At 32.6% G+C, this 21,333-nt stretch overlaps 2 protein-coding genes across 2 annotated transcripts; both read left to right on the forward strand.

Moving 5' to 3' along the window:
• Nucleotides 1-1,538: 1,538 nt before the first annotated feature.
• On the forward strand, nt 1,539-3,195 carry LOC108207379 (zinc finger BED domain-containing protein RICESLEEPER 2-like). The gene is made up of 3 exons (XM_017377830.2): nt 1,539-2,023; nt 2,206-2,421; nt 2,547-3,195. Exons 1-3 carry the CDS (start codon nt 1,539-1,541, stop codon nt 3,193-3,195), a joined length of 1,350 nt encoding a protein of 449 aa, XP_017233319.2.
• Nucleotides 3,196-13,715: 10,520 nt separating this feature from the next.
• Nucleotides 13,716-15,372, forward strand: LOC108207376 (zinc finger BED domain-containing protein RICESLEEPER 2-like). The gene is made up of 3 exons (XM_064086836.1): nt 13,716-14,200; nt 14,383-14,598; nt 14,724-15,372. The coding sequence occupies exons 1-3, from the start codon at nt 13,716-13,718 to the stop codon at nt 15,370-15,372; spliced, it is 1,350 nt and encodes a 449-aa protein (XP_063942906.1).
• The last annotated feature ends 5,961 nt before the right edge of the window (nt 15,373-21,333 follow it).

Here is a 21,333-nt window from a genome sequence, read left to right on the forward strand (position 1 = left end):
TTATTGGTTATAAAGTTTCTCTTGAACTTGAGCTTTGGAGAATTTTATAACCCAAACACATCTAGTGATCTAGCCTCCGTGTATATATTCTTGAATCGATTCAATTTTATGTCTTTATTCTTGAATCGATTTTTGGCTATTGTTTCTTTGCGTGCCACTGCCAATTGGGAGATTTCATACTTGTGTTATGACTTGTGTGTATTTCAGATTTGTGTGTATTTATGTTACATACTTGTGTATAGTTGTATACACGTTGTTGTATACCTATCAAATAAAAATCCCAACAAATCCTCCTAACAATGTAGCGGGGCAAGTCGGAGTCAATCCCACATAGACAAATGTGTTAAACACTAGTTATTTCTTGATTAATTCAACTAAGCAAAGAACACAATAATATTTTAGAGATTAATTAAACTAATTATACTAAAGCGGATAAGGATTTTATCAGATAATTAAAAACATCTAGAATTAAGTTTCCCCACTAGCAAGAATCAATGCAATTACGATTCCCTACCCCAAATTAATGAAATATATTACTCAAGAGGAAAGATGCGCCCTATAAAATACCAATAACCTCTTCCGAGTATTAATGGCTTCTCTAAAAATACAATGAAGCCTATTTCCATGGTATCACGCAAATTAGAGACATTAAACACAACATCTTGATTTCCTAACAATCCGTTCTACCTATTGTCATGGAGAATTTCATGTCTTTATTGGATAAATCACAACCATCTAAATCCAACTTCCGATGGTAATTAGATATTGGTTCAAACAATACACATAATCATGCCCGACTTGTAATTGTTAATTAGCACAACTCAATAAGCAAATTAAATAATCTATTTGGGGTTGGGGGAATCATGCATCTATCATAGTTAGGGTTCAACTTAACCCTGGATTATAGATCTCCTCACTCATGATTAAACTAACAAAACACAAGATGTAATAAAAACACATAATTAAACTATTATTGAGAATAGAGAAAAAACCTTCAATCTTCAAATCTTGAACAAGAAGAAAAATAAAAGCCTCCTCTCTTCTCTCTCTATCCCCCTATATGTATCTCTCATAAAAACTAATTGATATCTCTAGAATAAAACTATTTAAATGCTTTTCTCCACATTTTTTGGGCTGTTCCAGTTGGGTTTTGGATATTGGACCATCTCTGAATTAAAGAAAATTTTCTAAGCTTCGCGCTGTAAGATCGTCAAAATCTGATGTACAGAACTCCAGATATGGCCCACACAACGAAATATTAGGTGTGGCCCAATAAATCCGAATTGTGGCCAAATAAATCCGAATTTCCATCCAAATTTAAGTCCAATTAAGCTTATTTCTTCAAATCCTTCCAACTTTAGGAATTCATTGCACTCTACAATAAAAAATTAAAATCTATTAAATACATATCCAAATCAATGCAAAATACAATTAAATATGAGAATAAAATCATCTAAAATATATATATAATATACTCTTATCATGCACACTAGACTTCCAAGCAGGGACTTATATGAGTTATTTTATTGTATTTGTGGATGGAAAATGAAGGAGATTATCAAGATGAACTCAAAACTCCAACTGAAACCTTAGCTTCAAAGTCGAAAAAGCGAAAGCAAATGGAATCTAGAGCTCGAATATGGGATCACTATATTAAATTTGCAAGTGAGGATAGCAAAATGAAAGCAAAGTGCAAGTATTGTGGTAAGGAGTTAAGTGCAAATTCTTCAAGTAATGGTACTAGTAGTTTGCATAATCATTTGAAAACTTGCAATTTATATAGTGTTCAAGGTTATCAATCTGAATTAGTTTTTCAAAATAATAGAGATAGTGGTCTCACAACATTGACTAGTTTTACTTTTGACAAGGATTTGTGTAGAGAGAAGTATATTAAGATGATTGTTATTGATGAATTACCATTTAAGTTTGGGGAGGGTTACGGGTTTAGAGAATTTAAGGCTACCGTGCAACTAATGTTTCAAATCCCATCGAGATGGACCGTTGCACGTGGATCTTATGGAATGTATGCTCTTAGGAGAAATGATTTAAATGTCTGATTACTTCAAAAAAAAACACAACATTTTTGATAACTACGAACACATGGACTTCTAATCAAAGAATTAATTATATGTGTTTAACCGCACATTTTATTGACAAAGATTGGAAGTTGAATAAAAGAATACTAAACTTTTTTCCGATTACTAGTCATAAAGGTAAACCAATTGCATTAGCTATTGAGGAGTGTTTGGTGGAGTGGGTAATTACGAGGGTGTTATCTATCACGGTTGATAATGCTAGTTCTAATGATGTTGTATTGGAGAGATTAAAAGGTAGAATTGGTAATTGGGATTCTAGTGTTTTGGATGGAGAGAATTTACATTTACGGTGTGTTGATCATTTAAATTTAGTTGTTAAAGATGGGTATAGGGTAAGAAATGCCGTTAAATATATAAGACATTCACCCTCTAGAGAGATGGTGTTTATGGAATGTGAAAAATATGAGAGAGTTGAGGTAAAAAGATTTTGGTTCTTGACGTGGATACTAGATGGAATTCAACATATGAGATGTTAGATGTGGCGGAGAAATATGGAAGGGCATTTGATAGGTATGATACACAGGATCCTAGATACAAAAAACATCTCAAGTTGAATAACATCGATGGAAGGCCTACGAGTGATGATTGGAGTACCATGAGAAAGTTTGCATCATTTTTAAAAATATTTTATGTTCTAAGTTTGAAGATTTCAGGGACACAATATGTTACTTCTAGTATTTTCTTGCATGAGATATATGCCATTCATTCTATCTTGAGTGAATGGACATGTGGTAATAATGTTCACATGTGTGCTATTGGAAAGGAAATGTTGGATAAGTTTAATAAATATTGGGGAGGTCCAAGAGGAATGAATAATCTTTTGTTTATTTCAGTTGTACTTGATCCAAGGCACAAGTTACAATTTGTGTTGTATATGTTAAAAGCCATGTATGGAATTGAAGTTTCGGGCTTGATGGGAAAATCATTAGAAGAAGCAATACATAAGATGTTCAATGAATACAAATCAAGGATTGCATCAAATAAAAGAATGAATGAGGGTAGAGAGAAAAGAAGTGAAGATGGTGGAATGATCTCAAGTGATGGTAGTGCATCGGATTTGGAAGAATATTTGGGTGAAAAACCAAAAATATGGTATTAGAGCTATAAGGTTCGACACAAGTTACAAGATCAACTCTGCGTTACCCCTAGTATTCTCTCAATATGATACGAACACGAAGGAATTAATAGGAATTAATTATCCAATAGATGAGTGTCGTGATCCACTCTTAATTCTAAAAAATGGGATCTCGATCGAGTTCCTGGAGCGGCGAAATATATAACAAGATCCTTTAATATCTTAAAATTTTAGATGGATTGGTTCACAACACGCGAGCCTCAGTGTTATTTTATAACCAGAACAAATTTACAACTTCGAACTATGCCCCTCGAATTCTGAAATCTGATTCTACTGGTTTTAATCCAAGTTAACTTGGAACTGTTTACAATAAAACATAATAGTATTGTCTCTAGGACACCAATACAAATAGTAAGAAAATAAAGATGATGAAGAGAAAAAAGGAGGAAGGAAAGAAGGAATCAAGCACAAACGCTTATGTCAGGCACCGAAACAAAGTCATCTGAAATGAGGCAATTGTTAATTAACGACAAAACGAAATCGCCATATACGACAGAAAAAAATCAACTATGGCACTCCCTCGATAGAAACACAATAATTTAAACATATGATTTAAAAAGCCTTTAACACAATTTGTAATATAAAACCTTATGTATCTAGTTATAAACGAATCATAATTTGATCGTCTAAGCTATATTTATCAAGATCTTTATATATTCTTACATGAAATGGCATGAGCTTAGCACAACTATTCGAATTACAGTATTTTCTTACACCAGATAAGCTCTACCTTCACATTCTTACGTGAATCCACACATGTCCCCCCAATCAAACAAATCCTTTTCTACACAACATGATTGTTCCTCAGCCAAAAGAATAGCACATTTGGTCTGGCTTTTTTGGTCAGCAATGCATATTGTATAGTTATATTGTTTGCAGGCATTACCAGTCAGTTTGCGTTCACTTGGATAGAATGTAATAAGAGGAGAATGCAATGAAAAATTATAAGAAAATTTAAAGGAGAATTAAGAATATACGAGACAACTAGGAGTGAGCATGAATGAGTCTAGAACGTCTATGATAAAAATTGTTAGAAAGATAGTGAAGATTCTTTGAAACATGTAGGTTATATTTCTAATTTAAATATTATAGAATGGAATGATGAAAGAAATGAAGTTATAAACGTTTTTTTCAACCTCCCCCAAAATTAAGTACTAATTTCATTATATTCTCTTATCATTTATTCCATCCAAGTTAATGTAGTGTTGAAACATAGTACAAGATCTATTTGGACCTTGCTTTAACACCTTAAGATTATAGAGGAGTGATTTAATATGGTAATAGAGAGCCCAGGTTCGCCAGAGGTCACAAGTTCAGTTCTACGTTACCTCCAATATTTTCACAATATGATAAAGGAATAAATTGCCCAAAAGAAAGATGGGTATCATGATCCACTATTTCATTCAAAAAAAATGGAATTTCGAGTTAGGGGGAGCGTCGAAATGTATCATAAGATCCATTTTCGACATTTCTCTAGCATCTTAAGATTTTATATAGACTAACACGTAGCCTCGCTGTTATTTTATAACGAGAACAAAATTACAACTCGGAAACTATGCCCTGGCCTCGAATTCTAAAATCTAATCCTACTGGTTTCCAATTGCATAAGATCCATTTGGAACTTCCTCTAACATTTTAAAGTTTTAGATGGACTGTTTATCAGCACCTAGCCTCACTGTTATTTTATGACAAGAACAAAATTACAACCAGAAACTAAGCGCCCAAATTCTGAAATCTAATTCTAATTTTTCTCATAATAGCAGTAGAAAAGTAATCTAAGATAAAGTAGCTAAGGGCATTTGCTGGTCAGAGTCATGTATTAATTAATAAAATGCAGAAACTCTTTGATTAAACATCTCACCCATGAAAAAACTTTCAGATTATTGATTGAAAAAGTAATTGCCAAAATTTCAGAACGTTTGCACCGTCATTCAACATGGTTACCAAAGCTGGATTAACAAATAACATTAGTTTTGCACAGTAACACTTGGTGATCAACAACATCACCAAGTTTCCAAAACTTGATTATAACTAACGTTAGTTGTTTCCCGCAGTTCCCTAGTTCGCTGATCAAGATCTACAAAGAGAACACAAATAAGAATACATCAGCAGAACTTCACACAAATAATTGCAGAATTCAAAGTTTCTGAATAATCTAAATGACATGCATCTTAAATCTTTATAATTTACAAATATACAGATTAAGCTCGAATTTTTCCTGCACATATTTAAGATTGATTTCCAAAAATATGAAGAGAGTTTTGCACTTATGGAACTTTGTGTTTATTTTCCACGAAATATATTCACAAGTAATGAATTCAATCATATAGGTCCATAAGAGTAAAAGAGATCACCATTTTTGTCAAGCTTGTTTACGCCTCTTCCTGACGCATATACCAGTGCCTTCTGCTTCTTCTGTGTCTGAGTCCTCAACCACATTGACAATCTGAAATGTTGTGGTGCTTTGAAGAGTTGGCATATCATTCGAAGGCTCTTCAGGCAGTACTTTCTCCTTCACTACTGGACCTTGTGATGGCGGAGATTGTCGTGAAGGTGCGTCATATTGCTTTCGAGTCTTCTCAGCAACATATTCTCTGCGTCACTTGAGAATGTCAAATAAAGTAGTGCTGGTGGTTTAACATCATCTAGTTTAACTAAATAGGGAATCTATCCAATGTATATATATGATCAAGTTTATGTCTAACTATAGAAGGCAAGATAGATTAGAACATTTGCCAATGAAAAAGAGAGAATACCCTAAAAATATTTCATAACAAATAACTTCAACACTGAGCTCATTCAAATTTCTATGAGTTTTCAGACCACCCTAAAAAAATGTTTGTTTTGATAAATGTGTAATATGGCCGCTATGCCAGTGTAAAGCCATCTGACACCAAATTTTGAAAATCAAACATTTTATATTAATTTTTGTTAGAGTACCACACATACAGAACCAGACATCTGTATAATATATCCTAATATTTATGAGATCCTAATATATATGAGAGAAAGGAATGAAATGACTAAATATAAATGCAAATAATAGATTTAAGAGGGAAGTTTTGAAAAAAATTAGTGAGAATTGCTATCGTAAGATTTGAAAAAAAATTGTATAGCAGGTAATGAAGCATTCCTTCATATATAAATTGAGAAGGTGTGATCTCTAGTATAAGATGTCAAGAATGAGGACGGAACGAATATAAACAATTGTCCATTACATATAGTTCGAATTTCATTCCAATCCTTTCAAATTCATTCACCCCAATCAAATACAACAATAATTTCCATCCATCAATTTAAGCATACTCGAGCTCTTAATACTACAAGCAGAAGATGAATAAGATGATGTGATAACAATAGAAAGTTCCTCTCAAACTAAAACTTTTGACACTATTTAAAAGATATAACTACGTAACCGAACATCTCCATAATTGTTTCCCTCATTTGAGCGTATTTGAGATCTTATGTTGTGTTTGGATGGGGTGAATGCATTTAGAATAAATGCAATTAAATTTGAACTATGTTAAAGTAAGTTCATAAATTTTATTGATCCCTCCATTTCATTTCTTAAACCATATATTTAGAGAAGACACTATAAAAATTTATGCTCAATTTCCTCCTATACTAAATTTTTTCCTCAATCTCACTATATCAATTTTGCACTCACTAAATTTTTTTCAAATTCCCTTTTACATCTATTATTTTCATTTATTTAATCATTCGAATACATTCTGTTTCATTCTTCCTAACGAAACACAATATTAGTAATATGACATATAGGTAATAGAAAGTTCACCTCAAACTAAAACCAGCTACATCATCTCTTCCTTTTGGCGTTTTACCAGAACTATGCTCCACAGAATTTTCATTTGGCTTTATACCAGCCCCATCCTCTCCAGGTTTTGCGAATTGCCCAGAGTCATTCCTACACACATGTTTTGTTTTCAATTTTTTCTCGTCATATATGTGCATTCTAATTGCTACATTAACTAAATTATAAGATCATGAACCAAGCTGAGCTTGGCCAAGTCAACACAGATGCACATTGCACTCAAATTTGAAAGAAGAAGCAAGTACTTAAGTTTAATTGGTAACCTGCTTGGTAGATTATTATGACGGTTTCCACCAACTTGCTTCATTTGGTAACCGCTAAAATCGATGAAGATGGAGTTGATCTTTGTGGGCACCACTGTATTTTGGGGGTTATTCTTCTCCATGCTACACAACCCTGCACATCAGGCATATGTCTAAGAAATACTGGATAAATAAATAGTACTCGTCCCAACTGTTTCCTAAAAAATATCAATTTCAAATTTTTATATTACAAAACTTATCAAAAAAGAGTAATCTTTATAATATAACAAAATAATATTATTTATCTCAAATCTTGTCCCCCGTTATTTTATTAAATGACATGGAACTGATTTTAATTAGGTGGTTTATGTGCATATAGGTAATTAGGTGGGTAAGTGGAACTAATCAATCACTGCAAACTAGCATTTGGGAAAAGTACTTGGGAACAATTTTTGGGTACCTAGTAATCTCCATAACTGCACGCACTTACATCCATCATATTTAGTTTATGCAATACATATCAAATGGACTCTTCACTTTACTCATTTTGCATCCACCATATGTAGTTTATGAACTAAATATCATATTGTCTCATCACTATACTCATTTTGCTTACTTTCATCCCTTATTTTACTTATGTTCTTAATTTCCAAGTCCCATCCATATATAAATAGTTAGATGAGATGAAGAAAATAGTTGGTCAAAATCATCTCAAATTCATTTATATGGAATCATATATATCTACTATGCTCACACCACATGCTAACACGTAGATAGTGGATTTAATATAATTAATAACATCACATGTGAAAAGAAGCTAGCTAGAGTTTAACACCATATATTATGATAACCAACATAATTTGGTGATCAAATAAGTGCGAACATAAAGTTAAAATGACCATAGATTTTGAATAAGAAGAGAGGAGAAAACTTCTTCTTTCTTAGGAAGGAATCATTTTAAGTATTTGCCTAAAGATTTTTTTTTTCTCGGAGCTATATTTCCCCGCCTAGTTATGGTCATTGAATAAATGAAACTTTGACAAATAACTAATAGATTTCCTTTCTTCAGTTATTTGTTTTCCCTTTTCTAGTTTATTAATAACAAAGCTTTTTTCCAATGTATAAACTAAAGATTCCAATGACTTTGGCTACTATAAACTCCCCGGCCACTATTTTTATTTTTTCGAGACATTTCACTTCGAAATAAGAAATTCGATCTATTTTCAAGCAACAAACTATAATGGGAAAATTCCAATTATGCAATTTATACAATTTTTTATTTCCATTTTTTAGGGCTCTAGGGCTATACGGACTCGAACCGTAGACTTTCTCGGTAAAATGGATCAAACTATTTATTAGGAAAAGAAGTAGAGATCTGCTGCTTACTGCTTACGGAAATTTTTATTCATAATTCTATTTATAAATATAAGACGGTTGTTTGCACTCGTAAGTACTCCTCCGTATCTAAGGCCACTTGAAAACCATGTTCCACACTAGAAAGGGGTTGCGAAGCAACTCTTTCCTTATATCGTACCTCTGGTCAAATTTGAATCTAGCCAAAGTGTGGCGAGCATCTTGGTTGACATCCGATCCAACCTAGTAGTAAGCAATATGCCAAAAACAACACATAGCTTCAGCCGCTCTTTTTCGCCCTTTCTTCGCTCTGTACAGGAGCGCTAGTAGACACGCGGAGGGAGCAGACGGAGATCGATTGATAAATATGAATCACGGGAGTGGATGGTTCATCGCCGCCTCCTTGTTCAGGAGGCTCTTTGCACGACAGTTGTAACCACTGCCCCGTTGTCTCCCACATGGACCCCGTAAAATTGAATTTTATTCCAAAAAATGAAATAGGGAATGATTACTGGTTAACAAAAAATATGACCTAACTAGTAATATTGAGGATGTCTTAGGGATTCCGGAAAAGAATATGACCTAACTAGTTATATTGAGGATGTCTTGGGAATTTAGGGAATCCCAATATATAACACTGTTGGAGCAGCATTTTATGTCAATAGGAGCTCATTTAGATAAATTTTTGGACTTGCTCTTAGGTTGAAAGCATAACTCGTAATTTGTTGAAGTAATAATCTATGAGTATGTTCACAGTTTTTTAGATATTAGATTATAGAAGGGAGTTGTTTTAGAAAGAAGGTCATATCCCTAAGATTCATTCTTCTTTGATGGATCACGTGTGCCTATCTCTCTAGTAAATTTGTGTTATATACTAAATTATGAAATTACAAGAAATAAATAAATTGTGAGAATACAAGGAATAAGAGGGAACAAAGTTTTGAGATCATAACCAAAGAGTGCTCACATACACACTTTTTCCAAATCTAAGATGTTAAAAGAAAAGTCTATTATGATAATATTTTATATCAACAACATGCATCAACCCAACCCATAAAAAAGTAACTTTAATTCTACTTAGAGCGAATATATTAATCTTGGTTCAAACCTTACTGTACTAAAAAAATGAGATTTAAAATATTTAGCATTTTAGATTGGAAAGATAACTAGTACATCAAATTAGTAAGACGGGTGACCTTTTTAGAGTACAATCAACTCTTACCATAATCTTTTCAATTAAGTTCGTTTTATATTCATTTACAATATTATTAATCTGATCTGAAACACATCAAATTAGGATAGATGAGTATATCAATCTTAACATCAGAGATATTGCTGATTAAAATGACTTAATTTAATAGAGTATTCAAGCTGATATAAATTGAATGATATGTTAGATCTCAGATGCTCACGGGTCTCATAAGAAAACATGAACCTCACACAAAATTATCAAATATATAAATTCAATGATATACTATTATTAGATGATGAATACCTGTCAATGTATAGCAGTATAGCAGAAGATTAATCTCCTTTCAAGCAATCAATTAAATGCAGCAGCGAAATGAAGAGGCGGAAGCTTGCGATTTTTGTATAAAGTTGAAAGATTGTGGTTGCTAGACACTAATTAGGGTTATCTTTCTTCTTATATCTAGTGATTATTATTATTAGCATCCTAATGGGCCTCCTATACTTCATGTAGACAAAATAGTTAACTAAAAGCCCACCTAACAGCCCACCTAGCTCAAAATATTATAAATAATTCATTAAATATAGTTTCTTTAACCAAACTTAAACTATCCAAGTAAAATATGGTCCCTCGATTAAATAATTCAAAGATCAAATATTTATATTGTGCAAATTCTTAGCTTGAGAAATTTATTGATAAATTATGTTAAGATATATAGTTAAACTAGTTTGTAATCTGATTTTAATATTTAGGATACAATTAGTATATATTTCTTGTGCTAGTTATTTTTAATTGTCAAAAGGAAAGCATATTAACTTTAAATTAAGATTTTCTTTTATGCCGGACAAATTACTACCTTTTTTCAAAATTATTACCCTATAATTAGTTTGTGGTATATCTCTCAAGAATATACATAAGGATTTTATCAAATGTTTATTCCTATATTGGAAAAACCCTTGCTACAATGATAATGTATAATATTATGAAAAAATTTTGTTACTATAATAACACTTGATATATGATTTGTTGCAAGTAATGTCTAACATGATAATAATTTATTTGTCAGTGTGACTCCTTAAGATCAATTATTTGTGTTTATTTTAAATGCAAAATATACTATATAGTGAAGTACGTAAAAGGATTTGCAATACACTACTAGTGTATTTTTTCATCACACAAAAATAAAGCTCCACTAATGAATTTTTTGAAGAAGATCATTTCTTGATCATGTCTCAAGATTCAATACTAAAGCTTGGAGTGAATAAATTTTGTGAAGTGAAAAATATTTTACATAAGTTATAGACAAGTAACAGATGCACTACATATGTTCTTTTGGTTGGTGAGTGCATTAATATCTCTAAGTGAGCTTTTCACGACAATGCTAAATTACTTGACGACATATAATATTTTAAATTTTTATGCTTCTAGAGATTTTGATGATGTTATAGAAACGGTCATTTGTTCCTAACTTTAGACCGAATGTCAACCAGTTGTCCAAATCTTTTATTAAGCTTTTTAACTGATTTCCGAGTCTTCAACGGATAACCCTCATTCGTTGGTGGATTATCCATCAACGGATGATCATCATCCGTTGATTCATCAGCTTCTTCTTCAAAGATTTCTCTATCTTTGTTCCAGGCTTTCTTACTCGTTTTTTCTTAGATTTGAGTACTATGCATACGGTCAATGACATTGATGGTGTCCTTTCACTTTGCAATAATTTTTTGCTCCCTTTCCAACGGCTTCTTAAGAATTTGTTCTTTATAAAACACAACCACTATCTCTTTCCTTGATATATTAGTATCCCTTTTGATTTTCTTAAGCTGAAGTTATTCAGAGTCTAGTGTAGCATTTCTCTCAACCAATAAATCATTAGCGCCATTCATTTTAGCAATTTCTTTTGTTAATGATTTAGAGAAACTATAAGATTTTATATTTCATTTGACATGTCATCAATAATTTGCTAGTATTCAATATTAGAAAGTTCAGAAGTGTTAGTGGTTTTTAACTGTCAACTGCTTATAGGTTTGGCTTCTGATTCATCTCTTTAGCCATCAAGGCAATATTCACAAGAAGATCATCACCTAAATCATCTCGATCAGCTGCCCAGACTTTCTCCGTAGTGTTGATTGCTCTTTTCTTTTGCTTTAGGAGCTTAAAGTATTTCTTTTTATAATCAATATTTTCAGTTGAGGAGCTTTTCCTTTTATCGATGGGTTCTATGCACTGATTAGAGAATTGACCAAGTAGACCACAGTTGTAACATTTAAATTTTGATCTGTCAACCAAGTTTGATAATTTTGGATGACTACTCCTTCTAAATGGTTTATTGGTTATAAAGTTTCTCTTGAACTTGAGCTTTGGAGAATTTTATAACCCAAACACATCTAGTGATCTAGCCTCCGTGTATATATTCTTGAATCGATTCAATTTTATGTCTTTATTCTTGAATCGATTTTTGGCTATTGTTTCTTTGCGTGCCACTGCCAATTGGGAGATTTCATACTTGTGTTATGACTTGTGTGTATTTCAGATTTGTGTGTATTTATGTTACATACTTGTGTATAGTTGTATACACGTTGTTGTATACCTATCAAATAAAAATCCCAACAAATCCTCCTAACAATGTAGCGGGGCAAGTCGGAGTCAATCCCACATAGACAAATGTGTTAAACACTAGTTATTTCTTGATTAATTCAACTAAGCAAAGAACACAATAATATTTTAGAGATTAATTAAACTAATTATACTAAAGCGGATAAGGATTTTATCAGATAATTAAAAACATCTAGAATTAAGTTTCCCCACTAGCAAGAATCAATGCAATTACGATTCCCTACCCCAAATTAATGAAATATATTACTCAAGAGGAAAGATGCGCCCTATAAAATACCAATAACCTCTTCCGAGTATTAATGGCTTCTCTAAAAATACAATCAAGCCTATTTCCATGGTATCATGCAAATTAGAGACATTAAACACAACATCTTGATTTCCTAACAATCCGTTCTACCTATTGTCATGGAGAATTTCATGTCTTTATTGGATAAATCACAACCATCTAAATCCAACTTCCGATGGTAATTAGATATTGGTTCAAACAATACACATAATCATGCCCGACTTGTAATTGTTAATTAGCACAACTCAATAAGCAAATTAAATAATCTATTTGGGGTTGGGGGAATCATGCATCTATCATAGTTAGGGTTCAACTTAACCCTGGATTATAGATCTACTCACTCATGATTAAACTAACAAAACACAAGATGTAATAAAAACACATAATTAAACTATTATTGAGAATAGAGAAAAAACCTTCAATCTTCAAATCTTGAACAAGAAGAAAAATAAAAGCCTCCTCTCTTCTCTCTCTATCCCCCTATATGTATCTCTCATAAAAACTAATTGATATCTCTAGAATAAAACTATTTAAATGCTTTTCTCCATATTTTTTGGGCTGTTCCAGTTGGGTTTTGGATATTGGACCATCTCTGAATTAAAGAAAATTTTCTAAGTTTCGCTTGGGCTGTAAGATCGTCAAAATCTGATGTACAGAACTCCAGATATGGCCCACACAGCGAAATATTAGGTGTGGCCCAATAAATCCGAATTGTGGCCAAATAAATCCGAATTTCCATCCAAATTTAAGTCCAATTAAGCTTATTTCTTCAAATCCTTCCAACTTTAGGAATTCATTGCACTCTACAATAAAAAATTAAAATCTATTAAATACATATCCAAATCAATGCAAAATACAATTAAATATGAGAATAAAATCATCTAAAATATATATATAATATACTCTTATCATGCACACTAGACTTCCAAGCAGGGACTTATATGAGTTATTTTATTGTATTTGTGGATGGAAAATGAAGGAGATTATCAAGATGAACTCAAAACTCCAACTGAAACCTTAGCTTCAAAGTCGAAAAAGCGAAAGCAAATGGAATCTAGAGCTCGAATATGGGATCACTATATTAAATTTGCAAGTGAGGACAGCAAAATGAAAGCAAAGTGCAAGTATTGTGGTAAGGAGTTAAGTGCAAATTCTTCAAGTAATGGTACTAGTAGTTTGCATAATCATTTGAAAACTTGCAATTTATATAGTGTTCAAGGTCATCAATCTGAATTAGTTTTTCAAAATAATAGAGATAGTGGTCTCACAACATTGACTAGTTTTACTTTTGACAAGGATTTGTGTAGAGAGAAGTATATTAAGATGATTGTTATTGATGAATTACCATTTAAGTTTGGGGAGGGTTACGGGTTTAGAGAATTTAAGGCTACCGTGCAACTAATGTTTCAAATCCCATCGAGATGGACCGTTGCACGTGGATCTTATGGAATGTATGCTCTTAGGAGAAATGATTTAAATGTCTGATTACTTCAAAAAAAAACACAACATTTTTGATAACTACGAACACATGGACTTCTAATCAAAGAATTAATTATATGTGTTTAACCGCACATTTTATTGACAAAGATTGGAAGTTGAATAAAAGAATACTAAACTTTTTTCCGATTACTAGTCATAAAGGTAAACCAATTGCATTAGCTATTGAGGAGTGTTTGGTGGAGTGGGTAATTACGAGGGTGTTATCTATCACGGTTGATAATGCTAGTTCTAATGATGTTGTATTGGAGAGATTAAAAGGTAGAATTGGTAATTGGGATTCTAGTGTTTTGGATGGAGAGAATTTACATTTACGGTGTGTTGATCATTTAAATTTAGTTGTTAAAGATGGGTATAGGGTAAGAAATGCCGTTAAATATATAAGACATTCACCCTCTAGAGAGATGGTGTTTATGGAATGTGAAAAATATGAGAGAGTTGAGGTAAAAAGATTTTGGTTCTTGACGTGGATACTAGATGGAATTCAACATATGAGATGTTAGATGTGGCGGAGAAATATGGAAGGGCATTTGATAGGTATGATACACAGGATCCTAGATACAAAAAACATCTCAAGTTGAATAACATCGATGGAAGGCCTACGAGTGATGATTGGAGTACCATGAGAAAGTTTGCATCATTTTTAAAAATATTTTATGTTCTAAGTTTGAAGATTTCAGGGACACAATATGTTACTTCTAGTATTTTCTTGCATGAGATATATGCCATTCATTCTATCTTGAGTGAATGGACATGTGGTAATAATGTTCACATGTGTGCTATTGGAAAGGAAATGTTGGATAAGTTTAATAAATATTGGGGAGGTCCAAGAGGAATGAATAATCTTTTGTTTATTTCAGTTGTACTTGATCCAAGGCACAAGTTACAATTTGTGTTGTATATGTTAAAAGCCATGTATGGAATTGAAGTTTCGGGCTTGATGGGAAAATCATTAGAAGAAGCAATACATAAGATGTTCAATGAATACAAATCAAGGATTGCATCAAATAAAAGAATGAATGAGGGTAGAGAGAAAAGAAGTGAAGATGGTGGAATGATCTCAAGTGATGGTAGTGCATCGGATTTGGAAGAATATTTGGGTGAAAAACCAAAAATATGGTATTAGAGCTATAAGGTTCGACACAAGTTACAAGATCAACTCTGCATTACCCCTAGTATTCTCTCAATATGATACGAACACGAAGGAATTAATAGGAATTAATTATCCAATAGATGAGTGTCGTGATCCACTCTTAATTCTAAAAAATGGGATCTCGATCGAGTTCCTGGAGCGGCGAAATATATAACAAGATCCTTTAATATCTTAAAATTTTAGATGGATTGGTTCACAACACGCGAGCCTCAGTGTTATTTTATAACCAGAACAAATTTACAACTTCGAACTATGCCCCTCGAATTCTGAAATCTGATTCTACTGGTTTTAATCCAAGTTAACTTGGAACTGTTTACAATAAAACATAATAGTATTGTCTCTAGGACACCAATACAAATAGTAAGAAAATAAAGATGATGAAGAGAAAAAAGGAGGAAGGAAAGAAGGAATCAAGCACAAACGCTTATGTCAGGCACCGAAACAAAGTCATCTGAAATGAGGCAATTGTTAATTAACGACAAAACGAAATCGCCATATACGACAGAAAAAAATCAACTATGGCACTCCCTCGATAGAAACACAATAATTTAAACATATGATTTAAAAAGCCTTTAACACAATTTGTAATATAAAACCTTATGTATCTAGTTATAAACGAATCATAATTTGATCGTCTAAGCTATATTTATCAAGATCTTTATATATTCTTACATGAAATGGCATGAGCTTAGCACAACTATTCGAATTACAGTATTTTCTTACACCAGATAAGCTCTACCTTCACATTCTTACGTGAATCCACACATGTCCCCCCAATCAAACAAATCCTTTTCTACACAACATGATTGTTCCTCAGCCAAAAGAATAGCACATTTGGTCTGGCTTTTTTGGTCAGCAATGCATATTGTATAGTTATATTGTTTGCAGGCATTACCAGTCAGTTTGCGTTCACTTGGATAGAATGAAATAAGAGGAGAATGCAATGAAAAATTATAAGAAAATTTAAAGGAGAATTAAGAATATACGAGACAACTAGGAGTGAGCATGAATGAGTCTAGAACGTCTATGATAAAAATTGTTAGAAAGATAGTGAAGATTCTTTGAAACATGTAGGTTATATTTCTAATTTAAATATTATAGAATGGAATGATGAAAGAAATGAAGTTATAAACGTTTTTTTCAACCTCCCCCAAAATTAAGTACTAATTTCATTATATTCTCTTATCATTTATTCCATCCAAGTTAATGTAGTGTCGAAACATAGTACAAGATCTATTTGGACCTTGCTTTAACACCTTAAGATTATAGGAGTGATTTAATATGGTAATAGAGAGCCCAGGTTCGCCAGAGGTCACAAGTTCAGTTCTACGTTACCTCCAATATTTTCGCAATATGATAAAGGAATAAATTGCCCAAAAGAAAGATGGGTATCATGATCCACTATTTCATTAAAAAAAATGGAATTTCGAGTTAGGGGGAGCGTCGAAATGTATCATAAGATCCATTTTCGACATTTCTCTAGCATCTTAAGATTTTATATAGACTAACACGTAGCCTCGCTGTTATTTTATAACGAGAACAAAATTACAACTCGGAAACTATGCCCTGGCCTCGAATTCTAAAATCTAATCCTACTGGTTTCCAATTGCATAAGATCCATTTGGAACTTCCTCTAACATTTTAAAGTTTTAGATGGACTGTTTATCAGCACCTAGCCTCACTGTTATTTTATGACAAGAACAAAATTACAACCAGAAACTAAGCGCCCAAATTCTGAAATCTAATTCTAATTTTTCTCATAATAGCAGTAGAAAAGTAATCTAAGATAAAGTAGCTAAGGGCATTTGCTGGTCAGAGTCATGTATTAATTAATAAAATGCAGAAACTCTTTGATTAAACATCTCACCCATGAAAAAACTTTCAGATTATTGATTGAAAAAGTAATTGCCAAAATTTCAGAACGTTTGCACCGTCATTCAACATGGTTACCAAAGCTGGATTAACAAATAACATTAGTTTTGCACAGTAACACTTGGTGATCAACAACATCACCAAGTTTCCAAAACTTGATTATAACTAACGTTAGTTGTTTCCCGCAGTTCCCTAGTTCGCTGATCAAGATCTACAAAGAGAACACAAATAAGAATACATCAGCAGAACTTCACACAAATAATTGCAGAATTCAAAGTTTCTGAATAATCTAAATGACATGCATCTTAAATCTTTATAATTTACAAATATACAGATTAAGCTCGAATTTTTCCTGCACATATTTAAGATTGATTTCCAAAAATATGAAGAGAGTTTTGCACTTATGGAACTTTGTGTTTATTTTCCACGAAATATATTCACAAGTAATGAATTCAATCATATAGGTCCATAAGAGTAAAAGAGATCACCATTTTTGTCAAGCTTGTTTACGCCTCTTCCTGACGCATATACCAGTGCCTTCTGCTTCTTCTGTGTCTGAGTCCTCAACCACATTGACAATCTGAAATGTTGTGGTGCTTTGAAGAGTTGGCATATCATTCGAAGGCTCTTCAGGCAGTACTTTCTCCTTCACTACTGGACCTTGTGATGGCGGAGATTGTCGTGAAGGTGCGTCATATTGCTTTCGAGTCTTCTCAGCAACATATTCTCTGCGTCACTTGAGAATGTCAAATAAAGTAGTGCTGGTGGTTTAACATCATCTAGTTTAACTAAATAGGGAATCTATCCAATGTATATATATGATCAAGTTTATGTCTAACTATAGAAGGCAAGATAGATTAGAACATTTGCCAATGAAAAAGAGAGAATACCCTAAAAATATTTCATAACAAATAACTTCAACACTGAGCTCATTCAAATTTCTATGAGTTTTCAGACCACCCTAAAAAAATGTTTGTTTTGATAAATGTGTAATATGGCCGCTATGCCAGTGTAAAGCCATCTGACACCAAATTTTGAAAATCAAACATTTTATATTAATTTTTGTTAGAGTACCACACATACAGAACCAGACATCTGTATAATATATCCTAATATTTATGAGATCCTAATATATATGAGAGAAAGGAATGAAATGACTAAATATAAATGCAAATAATAGATTTAAGAGGGAAGTTTTGAAAAAAATTAGTGAGAATTGCTATCGTAAGATTTGAAAAAAAATTGTATAGCAGGTAATGAAGCATTCCTTCATATATAAATTGAGAAGGTGTGATCTCTAGTATAAGATGTCAAGAATGAGGACGGAACGAATATAAACAATTGTCCATTACATATAGTTCGAATTTCATTCCAATCCTTTCAAATTCATTCACCCCAATCAAATACAACAATAATTTCCATCCATCAATTTAAGCATACTCGAGCTCTTAATACTACAAGCAGAAGATGAATAAGATGATGTGATAACAATAGAAAGTTCCTCTCAAACTAAAACTTTTGACACTATTTAAAAGATATAACTACGTAACCGAACATCTCCATAATTGTTTCCCTCATTTGAGCGTATTTGAGATCTTATGTTGTGTTTGGATGGGGTGAATGCATTTAGAATAAATGCAATTAAATTTGAACTATGTTAAAGTAAGTTCATAAATTTTATTGATCCCTCCATTTCATTTCTTAAACCATATATTTAGAGAAGACACTATAAAAATTTATGCTCAATTTCCTCCTATACTAAATTTTTTCCTCAATCTCACTATATCAATTTTGCACTCACTAAATTTTTTTCAAATTCCCTTTTACATCTATTATTTTCATTTATTTAATCATTCGAATACATTCTGTTTCATTCTTCCTAACGAAACACAATATTAGTAATATGACATATAGGTAATAGAAAGTTCACCTCAAACTAAAACCAGCTACATCATCTCTTCCTTTTGGCGTTTTACCAGAACTATGCTCCACAGAATTTTCATTTGGCTTTATACCAGCCCCATCCTCTCCAGGTTTTGCGAATTGCCCAGAGTCATTCCTACACACATGTTTTGTTTTCAATTTTTTCTCGTCATATATGTGCATTCTAATTGCTACATTAACTAAATTATAAGATCATGAACCAAGCTGAGCTTGGCCAAGTCAACACAGATGCACATTGCACTCAAATTTGAAAGAAGAAGCAAGTACTTAAGTTTAATTGGTAACCTGCTTGGTAGATTATTATGACGGTTTCCACCAACTTGCTTCATTTGGTAACCGCTAAAATCGATGAAGATGGAGTTGATCTTTGTGGGCACCACTGTATTTTGGGGGTTATTCTTCTCCATGCTACACAACCCTGCACATCAGGCATATGTCTAAGAAATACTGGATAAATAAATAGTACTCGTCCCAACTGTTTCCTAAAAAATATCAATTTCAAATTTTTATATTACAAAACTTATCAAAAAAGAGTAATCTTTATAATATAACAAAATAATATTATTTATCTCAAATCTTGTCCCCCGTTATTTTATTAAATGACATGGAACTGATTTTAATTAGGTGGTTTATGTGCATATAGGTAATTAGGTGGGTAAGTGGAACTAATCAATCACTGCAAACTAGCATTTGGGAAAAGTACTTGGGAACAATTTTTGGGTACCTAGTAATCTCCATAACTGCACGCACTTACATCCATCATATTTAGTTTATGCAATACATATCAAATGGACTCTTCACTTTACTCATTTTGCATCCACCATATGTAGTTTATGAACTAAATATCATATTGTCTCATCACTATACTCATTTTGCTTACTTTCATCCCTTATTTTACTTATGTTCTTAATTTCCAAGTCCCATCCATATATAAATATTTAGATGAGATGAAGAAAATAGTTGGTCAAAATCATCTCAAATTCATTTATATGGAATCATATATATCTACTATGCTCACACCACATGCTAACACGTAGATAGTGGATTTAATATAATTAATAACATCACATGTGAAAAGAAGCTAGCTAGAGTTTAACACCATATATTATGATAACCAACATAATTTGGTGATCAAATAAGTGCGAACATAAAGTTAAAATGACCATAGATTTTGAATAAGAAGAGAGGAGAAAACTTCTTCTTTCTTAGGAAGGAATCATTTTAAGTATTTGCCTAAAGATTTTTTTTTTCTCGGAGCTATATTTCCCCGCCTAGTTATGGTCATTGAATAAATGAAACTTTGACAAATAACTAATAGATTTCCTTTCTTCAGTTATTTGTTTTCCCTTTTCTAGTTTATTAATAACAAAGCTTTTTTCCAATGTATAAACTAAAGATTCCAATGACTTTGGCTACTATAAACTCCCCGGCCACTATTTTTATTTTTTCGAGACATTTCACTTCGAAATAAGAAATTCGATCTATTTTCAAGCAACAAACTATAATGGGAAAATTCCAATTATGCAATTTATACAATTTTTTATTTCCATTTTTTAGGGCTCTAGGGCTATACGGACTCGAACCGTAGACTTTCTCGGTAAAATGGATCAAACTATTTATTAGGAAAAGAAGTAGAGATCTGCTGCTTACTGCTTACGGAAATTTTTATTCATAATTCTATTTATAAATATAAGACGGTTGTTTGCACTCGTAAGTACTCCTCCGTATCTAAGGCCACTTGAAAACCATGTTCCACACTAGAAAGGGGTTGCGAAGCAACTCTTTCCTTATATCGTACCTCTGGTCAAATTTGAATCTAGCCAAAGTGTGGCGAGCATCTTGGTTGACATCCGATCCAACCTAGTAGTAAGCAATATGCCAAAAACAACACATAGCTTCAGCCGCTCTTGTTCGCCCTTTCTTCGCTCTGTACAGGAGCGCTAGTAGACACGCGGAGGGAGCAGACGGAGATCGATTGATCAATATGAATCACGGGAGTGGATGGTTCATCGCCGCCTCCTTGTTCAGGAGGCTCTTTGCACGACAGTTGTAACCACTGCTCCGTTGTCTCCCACATGGACCCCGTAAAATTGAATTTTATTCCAAAAAATGAAATAG

The sequence above is a fragment of the Daucus carota genome, chromosome 2, assembly GCF_001625215.2.
Source record: "Daucus carota subsp. sativus chromosome 2, DH1 v3.0, whole genome shotgun sequence".
NCBI lineage: Eukaryota > Viridiplantae > Streptophyta > Magnoliopsida > Apiales > Apiaceae > Daucus > Daucus carota.

Coding starts and splice junctions, on each gene's coding strand:
- LOC108207379 (XM_017377830.2), top strand. CDS start 1,539: ATGGAAAATGAAGGAGATTATCAAGATGAACTCAAAACTCCAACTGAA. Junction 2,024..2,205: donor GCACGTGGATCTTATGGAAT/GTATGCTCTTAG, acceptor TCCGATTACTAG/TCATAAAGGTAAACCAATTG. Junction 2,422..2,546: donor AATTTAGTTGTTAAAGATGG/GTATAGGGTAAG, acceptor CGTGGATACTAG/ATGGAATTCAACATATGAGA.
- LOC108207376 (XM_064086836.1), top strand. CDS start 13,716: ATGGAAAATGAAGGAGATTATCAAGATGAACTCAAAACTCCAACTGAA. Junction 14,201..14,382: donor GCACGTGGATCTTATGGAAT/GTATGCTCTTAG, acceptor TCCGATTACTAG/TCATAAAGGTAAACCAATTG. Junction 14,599..14,723: donor AATTTAGTTGTTAAAGATGG/GTATAGGGTAAG, acceptor CGTGGATACTAG/ATGGAATTCAACATATGAGA.